The sequence below is a fragment of the Hylobates moloch genome, unplaced genomic scaffold (assembly GCF_009828535.3).
Source record: "Hylobates moloch isolate HMO894 unplaced genomic scaffold, HMol_V3 SCAFFOLD_13, whole genome shotgun sequence".
In the NCBI taxonomy this organism is placed as follows: Eukaryota; Metazoa; Chordata; class Mammalia; order Primates; family Hylobatidae; genus Hylobates; species Hylobates moloch.
Window position 1 is genome coordinate 24,634,472 of NW_026652288.1, and position 17,529 is coordinate 24,652,000.

Consider the following 17,529-nt stretch of genomic DNA (forward strand, 5'->3'; position numbering starts at 1 on the left):
GTGATCTCAGTTCACTGCAACCTCCGCATCCTGGGTTCAAGCAATTCTCCTGCCTCAGCCTCCCAAGTAGCTGGGATTACAGGCATGTACCACCACTGCCAGCTAATTTTTGTATTTTTAGTAGAGATGGGGTTTCACCATGTTGGCCAGGCTAGTCTCGAACTCCTGACCTCAGGTGATCCACCCGCCTTGCCTCCTAAAGTGCTAGGATTACAGGCATGAGCCACCGTACTTGGCCTTATTTTCCTTTCGAACCACTAAGATCCTTCCTTTCTTCAATATTTATTCAATTAACTTTTCATTCTCTCATACTCCAAAACTAGCAGAATGTTTACATCCTGACATCTGAGGACATAAGACCTTCTCATCTTAATTTCTCTCACTCATTGCAGATTTTTACATTCTCTTCCTAATATAAATGCGTTCATGAGTTACAGCTGCTGATTTTATAATTATCAACGAATTGTTTTTGGATGCAAGGAGACATTTTCTTAAAGTCATAGCATTTACAACAGTCAACTGACCAGAATTTTAACAAGGTGGTATTATAGGTACACATTGGTTTATATAACTAAAACAACAAACTTAGATTTTAGATATTTTCCCTTAAAATGAAACCAACTTTCAACTGCTTTAGAAGAATTTGTTAATATTTTCATTATAAATATACAAGCTTGTATATAAAGAAATCCCTAACTAAAGGTTGGAACGATTTCCTTTAATTATTTTATTTTATTTTATTTTGAGACAGTCTCACTCTGTTACCCAGGCTGGAGTGCAGTGGCATGATCTCAGCTCACTGCAACCTCCGCTTCCTGGGTTCAAGCACTTCTCTTACCTCAGCCTCCTTAGTAGCTGGGACTACAGGTGTTCACCACTACCCCCGGCAAATTTTTGTATTTTTAGTAGAGACAGAGGTTTTGCCATGTTGGCCAGGCTGGTCTTGAACTCCTGACCTCAAGTGATTCCTGCCCCCACCTTGGCCTTCCAAAGTGCTGGGATTGTAGGCGTGAGCCACTGCGCCCAGCCGGAACTATTTCCTTTAGGCCAATCTGAAAAACTGAGCTTGGCATAATGATAATGGTTGCGCTCTCAAAAAAAACAACCAAAAGCATTTAACAACCTACATGATCTTCAGTATACAGTAGCAATGAGTATTAATTCTGAAATTGTGTATCTTGAAGATTTCTAAAAAATGCAAACTTGCTTCTTCAGAAATAAATTACAGAAAAAAAGAAACTCTTCAAAACACAAATTTTAAAAAATGACACTAGACTGTAAGCTCCACAGGGCAGGGATTTTTGTCACTTCTGTGCTCTGCTAGATCTCCAGTGCCTAGAACAGGGCCTGGCACATGGTAGGTGCTCAGTAAATACATGGTGAATGAATATATATATATATATTTTTGAGACGGAGTCTCGCACTGACGCCCAGGCTGGAGTGCAGTGGCGCGATCTCAGCTCACTGCAACCTCTACCTCCCAGGTTCAAGCGGTTCTCCTGCCTCAGCCTCCAGAGTAGCTGGGATTACAGGAGCCCGCCACCACGCCCAGTTAATTTTGTGTATTTTTAGTAGAGACAGGGTTTCACTATGTTGGCCAGGCTGGTCTCGAATGCCTGACCTCGTGATCCACCCACCTCGGCCTCCCAAAGCGCTGGAATTACAGGCATGCACCACTGCGCCCGGCTGGTGAATGCAATAAAGTTTGATTAAAAATTTAAGAAATTACAGGTGTCCTCGATAGGCAATGGATCAACTGGAAACTAAAAAGCCAGATAATTTTGCATCTTAAATTGACCCTGAAACAAATTAAGTCCAATTTTTCTTTTCCATTTACAACTGGTTATTGGTTTAAAAAGCAGCCAAAGACACCAGTTGAGAAAAACTAAGTAATTGGATATATTTTAATACATAAAATGTTACACTTGTTAAATGTTATTGACCATAGCTTTCTCATCCCTGCTTATGACCCTTGTTGGCTTTTATTTTCTAACATTCTTTAGGCTGCAGGTAACTGAAGTAGTAAACAAGTGGAAGGACTCCGAGGTGGCTGACGAGCTTGACAAACAAGCTCATGGGCCCTCCCTCAAGGACTAGAAGGCAAGGCTGAAAACCATCAGGACTCTGCCTCTCACTGGATGTCTGCTTCATTCTCAATTTTTTCCCATGAGGTTGGAATCAAGGTTGTCAGCCATCACTGGGACTTCTTCCTTTCCTGAGAGAAAGTATCTTCCTAGCTTCAGTTAGAGAGATCCCAGGGAAGGACACCTATGTGACCTAATTGGGGTCACATTCCTGTCCTGTGGACTGGTGTCTGTAACCAGGGAGGAAAGATGGGAAAGAACTTGAACTTTGAGCCCAGGCGCAATGGCTCAGCAGTGGCTCACACCTGTAATCCCAGCACTTTGGGAGGCCGAGGCAGGTGGATCACGAGGTCAGGAGATCGAGACCAGCCTGGCCAATATGGCTAAAATTACAAAAATCTACTAAAAATACAAAAATCTACTAAAAATACAAAAATTAGCCAGGTGTGGTGGCGGGCACCTGTAATCCCAGCTAATCGGGAGGCTGAGGCGGGAGAATTGCTTGAACCCAGGAGGCAGAGGTTGCAGTAAGCTGAGATCACACCATTGCACTCCAGCCTGGGTGACAGAGTGAGACTCCATCTCAAAAAAAAAAAACAAAAAACCGACCTTGAACATTTTGAACGTCTCCCCCTTAGACCATGTTAGCAGGACGAAGAGGACAGAGTAGCTCCCCTCAAAGAGGGGTGGGCCATTCTCAGGAATGTCTTACTGAGGGTCACAGTTGGTGAGGAACTGGATTGGCTTCTAGCTTAGTATGTTTTCCATTAAAGACCAGTGTTTCCACAAATAAATGCAGCCCACAGACCGGTGTTTGATATTTGGCTTTACTTTATAAAAATACACAACTTAAATACATATGACACTCTGTTTACAAGACAAACAACTGGTAGATTTAACATTTTCAGTTATTTCAACAGAAAGAAAATATGTAAATTACCTTGTAAGAGCAAAGCGTTCATTTATAGACTCTGCTTTCACAGTTAAGGGGGAAGAACGCCCAGGGGCAATCAATGCAGGAAGCTAACCAACACTGTCCAGCTCTCCAGCAAAACTCATCTCGCCAACAGGGCCTCTATTGCACCACCTAATATTGCACTGCTTGTTAGACACCATCTCACTTATCCATGTCAAAAGTGTAAGCTTTTGTCTTCTCTAGAAAAGTTTAATGGAAAAAAACGATGTACAAACAGTAAAACTGTGTCTTACAATTGTGCTAAATATCAATTATGAGAAGTACGAACCTCTCTTCGCTTTGCAAAGCTTGCAATGGAAAGTGGTTAGCTATATTTTGCAGCTAAGTTCATTTTCAAAAGTTTTACAAAACCTTTGATTCAGAGTAAGCTTGATGGGGTACAGTGGCAAAGGAGGTGACATTCCCATGCCTAGTGGAATTAGTTGTAAGAGGGGCACTGTCACTGTCAAGGGCAACATGCACATGGCTTACAGCTCCACCTTTCTAACTTTTGGCAAAATCCCTCCCTTCCCCTTGTGATGTTGTCATTGTTCAACGGGGTGCAGCTCCTTTTTTTTTTTTTTAAACTGATTCAGAGCTTGCAGTGGCTGCTTACTTACTCTGGCTATCTTTCAGAAATTTAGCTGCCTTATCTATGGCTCGTTTAACTAACAGTGAATTAGGTACTAGCTTATAGGTATAAAGAAATAGTTACTTCGTTGAGAATTCAATATATGAGAACATACTAGAGTAAGTTTCCTGAGGTAAATGTATGCCTTAAAGAATGATGTGCAATCTATAAAATTGTAGCATTTTCTCTTGGGTAGCAACACAATGACCCCCAAGTCTGGATTTTTAAATTAACAGGCTAAGAAAACTAAGGACACATTGATATAGAGAATAAAATGACAATGCTGAAGTCAAAGAAATATTGACAGCTGAGATATCAATTCAAAAGGAGGCATGAAGGGGAACAGAGGAACAGAAGGAGGCTGTATTTTAAAGTGCTTAGGTAGGTTAGAAGATGAATTTGAAATGCCTCCAGGGATTTCTAACAAGTTTAAAAAGTGTTACTTCTTGGTGACTCAGATGTTGAAGACATGGCTTTTCTTTAATAATAGCTATTCAAACTTTTTATTCTTTTTTGAAAAACAAGATTTTCTATAAAAACGTTTTAGCCATTGTAATTATTCTGCTAGCTGTTACTCTCACGAATGTATTTTGAAATCCTAACTGGCTGAAGAATTTTTAATAAGGTTGAACTACAAAGCACACATTTGCACCAAGAATTTAAATTAATGCATAGATGTCTGTGAAATTTTGCATGAAGTTAGTGCCAAAAAAACCTTTCCATTGCAGATCATGCTTTATTTCTTAATCTTCTGCTGAAGGATTATAGAAATCAGAAAAATTCTTGGACCCTGAAGCTTAACTTGCTTATTTTATTCCTTTTACGTAAATGAAGTGGTATATGGCCATTCTTAACATTAATAATGAAGGTGTTGGAAACTGAGCCTCAAGACCTAAGAATCAAGCTTAGGCTAAATTTCACCCAACCCACACATAAGGATATGAGTGGAAGGACTAATGAATTTTCTCTGCTATAATTGCTCATCTGTGCAATACGGCTGAATGAGGTTCCCAATCTAGTATTTAATAACAGTGATGAAAACTGGCACCAGCTTTCATAGAGGGCCACACATTCAGTGAGTTGTCGTGTCAGTTTGGGCTGATGCTACCATGCACGATCCCTCATTCATATGACTTCTACATTCTGCTGTGAGGGCAGACATGTCTGAGTGCTTTCAGCATGATAAAGGCCTTCCTTAAGCAAAATTTAGGTCCCGAAGAACTCTGGGTTGGAGTTCTGTAGCCTCAGAAGCCAGTTAAAGGCCAGAGGAAAACCTCGCAAGAAATAACATATATCAATCAGTTCATTTAAAAAGTTGTTTTGATATTACCAAGATGAAAAGTGCTATGATAAAACAATGCTCTGGTTTCCTGAAGACAAGCTCAGTGCAGCCCGAGTACAGGCATACAGTGAAAAGCTGCTGTGTGGAAAATCCACAAGACTGCAGTGGGCTTGGATTGGAAGAAAGTGGCTTTTCTTCTTAGGTGGTAAGGTAGATGCTCTTTGGCAATCGATATGGGATAGCTTTTTAAAGTTCACAGGATAGGAAGATTTTATATACTTTCAAGCCCCAATTAGTACAGCTAATTGAAAGTATATAAAAATGTGAATTAGTGTGGTTGCAGCTAAAAGTATAAGTGATGTAACAAGAATGATGACGTAATGGGTCAAGTGGTGAGACTGGTTCTATAAGCACCGTAAGGAGTGCCAGTTCCTAATACATGAACTTCATCCATCCCTTGTATATCAAGGAGGAGACTGTGGCCAGAGAATGTATTTTGTAAGCTATAGTTTAAAAATACTACTCTTCAGAAATTTGGAGCCCAAGCAGGAATTACAGAGATTCCTCCCAACAGAGGGCCCTGAGATCTCCCCTGACTGCCACCCAAAGGATCCACACTTGTCTCTGGTCAACCAGGTTCAGGCAGAGGGAGGAGGCAGTGGCCAGAAGCCAGGGACTCAAGAGGAGAGAAATGATGGGAGATGTGGGGTTCAGAAAAAACACAAGAGGGGAAGGGGAAGAGGGGAAAAAAGGAAGAAACAACACTGGTGAGGAAGTGCACAAGAGGCCAACTTTGCTGAGGAGTGGCCCTGCCTTTCTCACCTGCCTGTGGCAAAGGCTGGCAATAAGACAAGGGCTAAGCCTCATAAGGAGCCTCTCCTACTGCATCAAGCTTGCCCCGAGCTTGGCTGGCCTTTTCCTCTGCTGATGTGCATAATCTTCAAGTGCGACCTCTAAGTACCTTTTTTTTTTTCTTTAAGAGACAAGATCTTACTTACTATGTTGCCCAGGTGGGACTTGAGCTCCTGGGCTTAAGCAATCCTCCTGTCTCAGCCTCCTGAGTAGCTGGGACTACAGGCGGATACTACTGCAGCTGGCTCCTGCAAGTACTTCTGTCTTGGGGCCTGATTCCTCATTCCCAGGTGCACAGTGCTCTCTACTGCTACCAGCAACCATTTCTATGGCAAGGGAAAGGCCTCAGATCCAGGGACAGGATAGGCAGCAGCCAGTGTACCTAGAATTTGTGGCTGCCACCACCTTTTCTCTTAGGACTGGCTTGTCTCTCCCACTGGTGGCTGCAGAAGAGGAACAGAGTGAATATCATAAAGGAATGCTCAATTCAGAACTGTATCACCTCATTTTACAAACTCCCAAAGGGCTGCCAAGAGTCATCATTATAGATCGATGGTTAAAATACCACCTAAGGAACTCATTGTAAAAGCAGCAACTTGTCTGTAAGGTCACACCAAACTTACAGGGGTTCTGATATTGTTTGCTTCCATTTTTGTCATTTTCTTCTCTGATGATGAATTCTGTAAAAAAGTGAAAGGGTCCTCTTGTCCTCTCTTCCCTCCCTCCAGGAACCTCGTGGATTTCCCCAAGTGAAATGTCTAAGGGATCCTATAATTACAGAGCTGACAAGTGAATGAGAAAAAAATTCAGAATTATCTAGAAATAGGAAATGAAGTACAGGGTGTAAGTGACGCTCAGTTCTCTTCACTTCATACAAATGCAGGTCATTTCTCAGTAAAATGTCTATGAAATGGGCACCTGAATTACTGATATACAAATGACAACACATGAATGAAAAGAGCAGTGAGATTCTGGGAAGGAAAACTCCACGTTGGTTATTTCACCTCTAGGAAAGTCTGCTTGCATTTGAGTCCCACATGTGGCTTTTTTCTCTACTTTCTACTTGATGTTTTTCAGGAGGGCTGTCCGAGCATTCACAACTGCTTTGAAGGCATCTTCACTGCCAGGTGCTACACATTTGTCAGGGTGAAGAAGCACAGCAAGTTTCCGATACGCTTTATTGACTTCATCCCTGGGAAAACAAGCCAAGATCTATGTTAGTAACAGAGTCAGCCCAATCCACTGCATGTTAGCTGTTTGGACACATATAGTATCTCTTACAGTGAACATATCCTAAATTATTACCCTTTCTCAAAGGCAGGATTAAAGGACTGGAAAACAGACAACCAACCAATAAATAATATGTAATATATAACGCAAATTGAAAAAATTATTATTGCACAATGCAAAAAGTATATAAATGCTAACGAAACACTTAGTAAAATAATAATCAGATGAAAACAGGCAGTACTTGGCACCTCACAGGCACTCAGCATATCTTTGCTGATTGAAAGAATAAGGGCTTGGGCACCAGGGAAGGCATCCAGAGTTGCCTTCTGAAAGAAGGGGTTCTGGGAGAGAACCAACAGTGGCCTGGAATGGAGCCCGAACACAGCACAGATGGAAAGCAAAACAACCCCAACACCTGGGCTTGATAAACAATCACAACAGTAGGTGTTTCATGACAAGTGTATGCTGGGAAAACTGTTTCTCGAAGTTAGGATACAGGAGGTTGTTACATAACACAGGCATGAGTGAGTACAAGAGTTTAGATTAAGGTATTTGTGGAAGGAAACAAGGGAAGATAAAAGATAAAGAAAGAAATGGCAGAAGTGGATGATGAGCTGAATATCCAGGAGGAGAAGATGAAACGAAAGGGGCTGAAATGAGCTCCAGGGTCAAGGTCATGAGGAATCTGAGGCCCAAGAAGGTGACACCACTGAGCAAGCAAGAGATGCTGGAAGGGGGTAGCCCAGAATGACAATGAGCTCACGAGACCAAAGAAGAAACACAACAGAGATCAGTATTATCCAGAGAGGAAAGGAGCAGTAGCAGTGCTTCTCCAATCCGGCGGTTCCCATAAACCAGCAGCGCTCCAGGAGAGAGCTGCAGGCTTCTGAGCTCCTCAAAGAGCCAAAACTGGCTGGGGAGGGGCCTGGACACATCTTTGCCTGTCTCCACTGGTCATCATCCTCTGGTGTCAGGCCTCCCAGAGGGCTCTAAGTACTCAGCCACTCCCCAGATTAAGCTGTCTCTACCAGATGGTTTTATTTCCCACCTTCCTTTTGTAATTCAGGGTTCCAGTGATCCTGTAAGCTATATGGTGCTTTACCAAATGCCCTAGCCTTTCTCCTTTATTTTTTATCAGAAGGATTTCTAATGTGGCTCTCCAAATCAGATGGCCTTTGATACCTTGGCTATGATGGAAAGTTTTATGTATCAGCTTGGAGAGACTGAGGTCATAGGGTCATGTTAACAGTTCTCCAAGTCTCAGGCATATATTCTAGGGCCTTTTCTGCTTTCTGCTCTTAGAGGGGTCCTGAATTTTCTTGCTTTAGCAAGAACCTCCTTCTTTCATAAGGATACTCTGGGGGGCCTTCCTGGTGCCCTGCGTGTTGTTTTTCTACATGTGTAATTCTGATAATTTGCTAACAAGAATGACATTCTCCCTCTCTGAAGCAATTTGAATTGTAAGAATTTTTATTTGTCCCAAAGACCCCGTGTCCTTGAGGAAGGTACAGCATCCTCCCTCTTCCCCACGAGGGAGTCCTGGAAAGGGCCCTTCTAGCGGCTCTGCCTCCCGAGAGAGGGTGTCCACATGGGGTCAGTAGTTACGCCTGGTCCTCTGCACTAAGAGTGCCTTTTAAGATTTGCAGGTAGCAGGAGAAAATCTCAAGATGTAACAAATACATCAATTCTGTTGAAGACAAAGATTTTCTTAAAGTTCAAGAACAGTAAACACAGTTAACACTCAACAAATATCAAAACTCTCTGTAACTTAAGAAAAAAATGTTTCAAGGTTTTTTCCCAAATGTACTTAGTGCCATACAAAATTAGTTTGCTAGGCCCAGTGGAATAAAGGTAAGAGAAGCACATGTTTCTATTGGTTAAGGATATGAAACCTATAAGGGCCTGTAAGTTCTGGTAAATTTCAATTAACCAAAGTGAATACATAAGGAACCCTAAGTTTCTTCTTTCTTAATGAATATTGTTCTAAGTCTACTAACAAGTAGATAAAGTAATCGTTTCTTAAGTTTAGAGCCAGTATCCCTTGGAGATGACACAGAAGAATTCAGAAAGAGACTATGAAGGTCTAAAAAGAAATGTAAAAGACACAGCTATACAGATTCAGTGCAATCTTACTGAAACCCTACTGGCTTTTTTTTTCATAAATGGAGAAGCTGATCTTAAAATATATATGGAATTACAATAGATCCTTAATAGTAAAATAATCTTGAAAAAAACAGGAAGACTCACATTTTCGAATTTCAAAACTCACTAAAAATCTACAATAAACCAAAGAGTATAGCACTGAAAAAAAAAAAGATCCCGATGAACTCTGTGCCCTACACATGAGGTCATCTGAATTCCCTGACAGTTTTAAAGCATCCTCAATTATCACCTGGTGAATGAGTGTGCCCAGTAACAGTTTTCTCCTTCCCTTCCCCTCTTTCCTTCTGGACTTGAAGATACGCTGCGAGGTCAGAATGGAGAAGAGATGTGTAGTGCTTTGGGTGCTGACATGGCAATTTCAAGACATACTTTTTTCTTTTGTGAGAATCAAGGTGAAAAAGTAGGAAGGGTGAAGTATGTGGGGGGAGTCTGGGTACATATTGTACTACACTACAATATGTGTAGTAACAGTAGAATTAGACCATTGAAAGTTACATAACCATAATGAATAATAATTTAATTTTTGTACAAGCAACAAAGAATAGTGATTGAATTTTTTTCTTAAATAACTCTTTTGATTAAAATAATTAACATAAATATACTCACAGAGGGCTGGGTGTGGTGGCTCACGCCTGTAATCCCAGTAGTTTGGGAGGCTGAGGCAGTTGGATCATCTGAGGCCAGGAGTTCAAGACCAGCCTGGCCAACATGGCGAAACCCCATCTCTACTAAACATATAAAAATTAGCCAGGCGTGGTGGCATGTGACTGTAATCCCAGCTACTCAGGAGGCTGAGGCAGGAGTATTGCTTGAACCCAGGAGGGAGAGGTTTCAGTGAGCTGAGATTGCGCCACTGCACTCCAGCCTGGGTGACAGAGTGAGACTCTGTCTCAAAAATAAAAATAAAAATAAATAAATAAAATAAATAAACAAATACACACACAGATGAGGAACTTGCAGGGCTTTAGAGACAAAGACAGAGAGAGTTGAACATACAGTGTTCCAGGGTAAGAACCAATTATACGACTAACTCCTGGGATTCTTGAACATGTTTAATCTCACTGAATCCCAGTTTTCCCACCTATAAAATGAAATGTTTGTACAAGTTGATTGCCAACATGCTTTCCTCCTCTAATGTTCTATGATTGAAGAATTCTCTTTTGTTAGTTCTTTTTTAAGATTACATTAGCTTCAAGGCTCTTCCTGTTCCACACAGATGAAAGCAGAGCATACCATTTCATGAAGTGTTTATGCACATGCATGACACAGTTTTCTCACCAGGCAACTGTGCCCTCTATTTTGTCTCTTTGGTATTCCGCTAATTCAGTGAAACAGAGTCATTCTAATATATTTTCAAATATCTTCGTATTTCCAGCCAACTGGAAGAAGATACACTGCACCTGTAATTTTGGTGATGGAGTCTTTCTTTATGATAGAAGTCAGCACTAAGTATCCCAGAGCGCTTACCTTGAGGCCCCAGGTTTGACTCCCAGCATGTCCCAACTGTCTTTACTATTTCGAATTCTGCGAATGGCATCTGCTTGCTCTTTGGTGAAACTAGCACTGCTATTTGTGGTAGGGCGTTTCCCGCCATTTTCACATAAATCAACTATGGACATATAAAAGGTCTGCAAGAAGAAAACACAACTCAGGGTAGAAATGATTTTGTGAAAATAGGAATTCCTTTTAAGCATCAACTTAAAAGATTTTTAATATATTCCAGCAACTCTTAGAAGTCATGTATAAAGCAAATACACACTTTGGAAGATTTTTTTCTTTTATACTATTTAAATATATATATTCATATATTTTAATACACAAAAAGTATAAGGAATAAAATTAAAGTGGCTAATAATCCTACTTTCAGATAACCACAATTGAAGTTAAAAAGTAACAGATGGGCAGGGCATGGTGGCTCACGCCTGTAATCCCAGCATTTTGGGAGGCTGAGGCAGGCAGATTGCTTGAGCTCAGGAGTTTGAGACCAGCCTGGGCAACATGGCAAACCCACATCTCCACACACACACAAAAATACAAAAATTACCCGAGTGTGGTGGTGCACGCCTGCAGTCCCAGCTACTTGGGTGGCTGAGGTGGGAGGATGCTTGAGCCCAGGAAGTGAAGGCTGCAGTGAGCCCACATCATGCCACTGTACTCCAGCCTGCGTGACAGAGCCAGACCCTGTCTCAAAAACAAATCAACCAACCAAAACAGCAAAAGTAATAGATGAACATTGTTAGAAAAATTCAAATAGTAAAGAAAAGTGTAAAATGAAAACTGTGTCTCTCTACTCCTCAAATTCCTCTCCTGGAGGTAACCATTGTTAATTTTTTTTGAGCATCCTTCCAGAAAAATTTACCATCAGTATGCCAGTATATACACAGATCCATACTCTTTCAACATGTACTAAAGGAGATCAGACTAAACACATCTTAGCACCTTGTATTTTTTTCCACATAATACATCCTGGAATCTTTCTATAGCTACATGTAGAGACTTTCTTTGTTCTTCTAAATGACTGTTCAGTATTGTATTGTGTAGCTGTACCATAATTTGTGTAACCAACTCTCTATTCTTGGACAAGTCAGTTGTTTCTAGTTTTTTTGCTTCTACGAACACTGCTTCAGTAAATTTTTCTTTTGTGTATACATCTCTGTACACTTGTGCGGATACTGCTTTAGGATAAATTCCTAAACGCAGAACTGTTGAGCAGAGTATATGCGCATTTTAATTTTTTAGTCCGACAACCATTGTTAAAAAAAAAGCTGTACCAGTTTACACTCCCATCACTGTGTGTGTCAGAAGGAGTGCCTATTTCTCCATACCCTCATTAACACTGACCGTTACCAACATCTTAAGTGTTACTAATCTGATATATATCTAATATAGTTTGATTTGCATTTCTTTAATTAGAAGTGAAAGTGGGTATCTTTCCAAATGCTTATGGCCTTTTCTTTTTCTGCAAACTTCATATTCTTTGCTCATTTTTACAATTTTCTTTCTTTTTTTTGAGACAGGGTCTCTCTATGTTGGCCAGGCTGGTCTCAAACTCCTGGGCTCAAGTGATCCTGTCTCAGCCTCCTGAGCAGCTGGGATTACAGATATGTGCCACTGTACTTGGCTACACTTTTCTGATTTTTTAAAAAAGGTGAAAGCTTTTTTGACCCTGCTCATGTTTCATGTTCTGTGCACTGTAATTATTATTGAATAATACATTTACCACACTACAGCTACTTTTAAATGGACATATCTCCTCTTAAAAATCCTTTCCTCTTCTTTTTTGGATTCTTCTATAGTTCCTGTTATCTTCTAAAATTTTTATCTTTCTTTTAGATTCTCCTTTCTTATGTCTAGTATTAGCTAACCAACTTGGTAACCTAACAAGAAGCCTTGACGTCTGAAAAGGGGTGTCAAAGGAATACCACTAGAGACCAAGACACAAGACGTATTAGCTTGGCTTTAGTCTATCTTAATATTGCTCTCTCTGTTAACAGTATCAATCAGATAAAACCAAGTTACTTCCTGACATAAAATGTCTATTAAGTAGATAGGAAATAAAGAAAATATTTATTAAGTTGAACCAGCAAGAAAGCACTACTTTTAAGTACTTAATTATAGAATACTGTAATTATTCTCTTCTTGTTAGTTTTTTTTTTTTTTAAACAGACTAATTTATCCATTAGTTCTATCCAGGATGTATCTAAAAAGATAAAGGCCACATAAAAGGGATCACAGTTCACGGATGTTTGCTAGTTGTGTAATCAGTATAAGACTGTCTTCTAGCCTATGAGTTAACCTGAAATATGAATATTCATAGATTTCTGAGGGCAGAAGGATTCATTCATCACACACATGGTTATAGGAGACAAGCCACAGTGTGGGCTATAGCTTACTAGGATTGAGAACAAAGCCTATTTAAATTTCATGTCTGAGTTCCAGCCATGACAGAGTAATGAATACTGGACTAGACTTCCTGCCATCAACTACTATCGAACTGGAAAAAAAACTGTTGGCAGTGGACAACAGCAAGTGCAAGACAGCTCCCTGAGAGATAAGCCCCACAATCACCTGGTTGTCTGCTTGGAGTCCATTTTCTGACCACGTCACAGAGAGCTGGAGTCTGAGCAGACACAAGTCTCACTGAGCTAAGGAGGAGGTGGCTAGACCCTGCAGAGCAGGCCATTGGAGAGGAGAGAGCTGTGCAGAGCTGGGCACCAAGTCCATATAGGGGTCTCTCATGAGTCTGTGGCCAAAGGCTGGGCTATATATGCATAGGGTGAGATCACTCAAGGCTTACCAGATAACAGCTGCTATGGGGTTGAGAATAAAACCAATATCCTGAGGTCTAGTGGTGCTAGAGAAGAGCTATCCTGGGAACAGTAGGGTTTAGCCTTGTCAGAGTGGAGATATTGCCTTAACCCCTCATTAATTGCCTCACCATCTATTGAGGCACCACAGAAAGGCTGTGCCCTGAAAAATTATAGACTCATCCTAACAAAACCTAAAACCAAGAGCTGACAAGATCTGCAAAAGAGACAGAATTTGGAAGCTGGGTCCTGCCAAATTAGAAGGGCTTGGGAAACACTTTGAGCTTCCTTCAAATCCTTGCTATTAAGGCAAAAAAACAAGCCAACACAAGTTCATTGTAATTTGCCAATAATTAAACTGCCTCCTGAGGAATCAAAAATCAACACTAAACATTCTTCAATCAAGAATCAATAGTCAGGTTGGGCGCGGTGGCTCACGCCTGTAATCCCAGCACTTTGGGAGGCCGAGGCGGGCGGATCACGAGGTCAGGAGATCGAGACCATCCTGGCTAACTTGGTGAAACCCCGTCTCTACTAAAACTACAAAAAATTAGCTGGGCATGGTGGCGGGCGCCTGTAATCCCAGCTACTCAGGAGGCTGAGGCAGGAGAATGGCGTGAACCCAGGAGGCAGAGCTTGCCGTGAGCCGAGATCGCGCCACTGCACTCCAGCCTGGGCAACAGAGCCAGATTCCGTCTCAAAAAAAGAAAAAAAAAAAAAAAAAAGAATCAACAGTCCTCTGAGGAAGATAAAAGAATCTAGAGTCTCTACAATGTGTTATCCACAAGGTCTGGTGTTCAATCAAAAACCACTACTGATACAAAGAAACATGTAAATGTGATCCACAGTCAGGAAAAAAAGTAGTAAATAGAAACTGAACCCAAGATGGTTCAAATGTTGGACTTAGCAGATGAAGACTGTAAAACAGCTATTATAAATATTTCAAAGAGGTAAAGAAAAATACATTCAAAGAATTAAAGGAAAATATACTCTTAATGAGTGAGCAGACAGAGAATCTAATAGAGAACTGAGAACTATACTAGGAACCAAATGCAAATTCTAGAGCTGAAAACTTCCCTCAGTGAGTTTAACAGTAGATTGTCAGTGGTGAAGTCAAATCAACAGAGACTATGCAATCTGAAAAATGCAGAAAAAAATGGAAGAAAAATAAATATAGCCTCAGGGACTCTGGGACAAAATCAAATGGTCTAATATACATGTAACTGGAGGCCAGGAAGGTAACAAGAGCCAGAATGTGGCCAAAAAAAATCTGAAGAAATAACAGTAAAACAAAAACAAAACAGAAAACTTCCCAAATTTGATGAAAAACACCTACCTACCAATCTTAGAAACTCAGTAAATCCTAAATAGAATAAAAATGAAGAGAATCACATCTTAGCACATCATATTCTAACTGCTGAAAACCAAAGAAAAGAGAAACTCTTGAAAGCAGCCGGGGGAAAAAAGGGCACATTAGGTACAGAGATTAATAAGAGTCAGAATGAGTGCTAACATCTCATGAGACACAATGGAGGCCAGAAGAGAATGGACCAGCATCTTTAAAGTGCTGAAAAAAATTTCATTTCTAACAAGTATGTTCCTTGGACAAATCATTTTACTACCCTTAGATGCTCTCATATATGAAATGATAACAATACTTGCCACACATTGTTGTTATAAGTCTCCATGAGATGAAATGTGTAAACTTCCCCAGAATGGTGAAGTACTATTCAAATGGTTAGGTATCATTATTGTACACATACAGGTACAAAGTCACATAGCTCCAAGTACTCAAAAGAATAGAAAGCATGGCAAACCAGCATCAACTTTATTTGATCTTGAAATAGAAAATACTTTTGCTTAATTCAGCCTGTCAGCCAAGGAAGAAATCTGTCTTCTAGTAGGAGGAGTGACATCTTGTGAGAAGGAAATTCAGCATAAAAGATTAAGTACAATCCCACTCAATAATTAAGAACAACTCTTTATAGTGTAACTACATTATTTGAAATGCTAAAAATTCCCAAAATATCAGATATATTCATAAGAATAAAACTACATTATTCATGCTACCACTTACTTCCAAATTTATCTACAATTAAGGGCTGACTTTATAAGTTATTGTTTTAAGTAGCCTATTTCCCTTAAAATTACTCAAGATGAGTAGGTTTTTTTAAAGTGGCCATCTGTTCAGGTTGTGATGTGAGCGCCTCCCTCTATTTCCTGCTTGATTGGCGAGGCCTTATTTTTATGTGTGACTGGCTAGAGTCTATACTGAGAGTCTCCTATTCTCTAACTGCACCCCTGTGGGCTACAATATAGGATTATACTAGCTGTGGCAAGGCAATTTTGCCACAGTGATGCTTCTACTTGATTACGCATATAAATGTAATACCATTAGCCAAAGGTAGCTTTGATGAAAATCTCTGTCCTGCTTAAGCAGTGTATAATAACTTTTGTTAAACTTGATGGTCTTCAGAATCGCCTGGAGAGAGAGCTTTTTCAAAATATAAATTCCTGGGCTCCATCGCAACATAAGCTTCCAGTAGGTCTGGAGCCTAGAAGTATGTATTTTAAGAATTTCCTCAGGTAATTCTGGTAATCAGCTAAGTCTCATCTAAAATAGACAGCAGTCAGATCACTAATTCTCATTCTCTCTTCCTTTCTCTCCCCCTTTCTCTCTTTCTATCTCACTAGATTCTTTGAAAAGAGCTTATTCTAATGAGAAATTCCTATTACTTTTTTGCTTCCTATAATTTAAACTGAAAATTGGCACAGTGGCCTTGACACAAACCTTAAAACAACAAAATGCTAGCTTACCTGGAACATCTCATTAATGCCTTCTCCAGTTTGTGCTGAAGTTTCAAAGTACAGGAACCCTTTGCTTTCAGCCCAAAGACGTCCTTCACTTTCATCTACACAGCGATGTTTGGTACAATCAATCTGAAATAGAAGGGGTTGGGGGCAGAGAGATTACAACTTTGTCCTACTAGAATGGACCCAGTGAGGGTCTCTGTCAATCCTTTACTAAGGCAAAGCTATTCTTAGTAAATGCCTGCACTAGTGTGTAAAATTACCAGGACCAAAGGGACAGAAACAAAACCTAATATTGAATGTAGACTGATATTCTATGGCAATAGGACTAGTGCCTGCTGCTGCAATGTCCCACCTGATCCCTTGGGAAAACAGCTGTTACTCAGTTCTGTGAAAGTTGGCTTCATGACATCTGCCATACCCTTGGGGCCACAGTCCGCTTTTCACACCTTTCCATAGTCCACATCACCTAATTAATGCCCCTACTCCAGTCAGGTCAGAGTGTGATTATTAGGACCCATTGCTCCCACTCAGTCACCAACATCGCTCCCCACGTATGGCACTAGAAAAACAAATGTATTCAAATTTTGATATAGCAGGTTTTAGGCTGCTGTGTTGTTTTGTTTTTGTCTTAGGGACATTATGTTTTGAAAGGTTATTGATTTCCATATTACACAATAAGAAATTTTTCTTTTTTTTTTTGTTTCCCAACACTCAAAGCTCCACTCTTTCCCTAGAAACCTGAACACACCATTTCTACAGGGGTTACCTTGTTGGCACAAACTACAAATATAATATTTTCCATGTTTCCATGAGGTCCAAGCTCTTGCTTCATTTCTGCCAGCCACGCATCAAGGGCATCAAAGGAGTCTTTCTGCCCAACATCATAGACCAGTATCACACCCTGTGTGTCCTTGTAAAACTCATTTCGAACCTTCAAATAAAAGGACAGATACACAAAACGTAGTTTTTGTGATGTTATAAGACTATATCTCACAGTCATTAACCTAGCAAAGTGTGTTCTGTTGTGTATTCTTAGTGTTTGCTATTGTATCTGTTTCTACTGGTCTTTAGAGGGTTTTTTATAGAATCAAAGTAATGTCATTCTAAAAATGTATTAGCATAGAAGGACTTACAATGGAAAACAACAGCCTCCTGCCCCACCCCGTCCCACCTCCAGTTCTACTTCCTAGAGGCAATCAGTCTTTAATTAT

The 17,529-nt window shown here is 40.3% G+C and overlaps 1 protein-coding gene across 3 annotated transcripts in view; it reads right to left on the reverse strand.

Moving 5' to 3' along the window:
* Positions 1-2,897: 2,897 nt before the first annotated feature.
* DNAJC27 (DnaJ heat shock protein family (Hsp40) member C27) overlaps positions 2,898-17,529 on the reverse strand; it is a 28,803-nt gene continuing 14,171 nt past the window's right edge. For 2 of the 3 annotated variants that reach the window (XM_032172402.2, XM_032172403.2), the window contains exons 4-7: positions 17,085-17,249; positions 16,322-16,444; positions 10,665-10,825; positions 2,898-6,996 (exon numbers count right to left, since the gene is read on the reverse strand). In XM_032172402.2, the coding sequence (XP_032028293.1) occupies positions 6,864-6,996; positions 10,665-10,825; positions 16,322-16,444; positions 17,085-17,249 (582 nt within the window). In that variant the 3' untranslated portion in view covers positions 2,898-6,863. The remainder of the gene's footprint in view (positions 6,997-10,664; positions 10,826-16,321; positions 16,445-17,084; positions 17,250-17,529) is intronic. The other variant, XR_009209404.1, reaches the window with a different exon arrangement.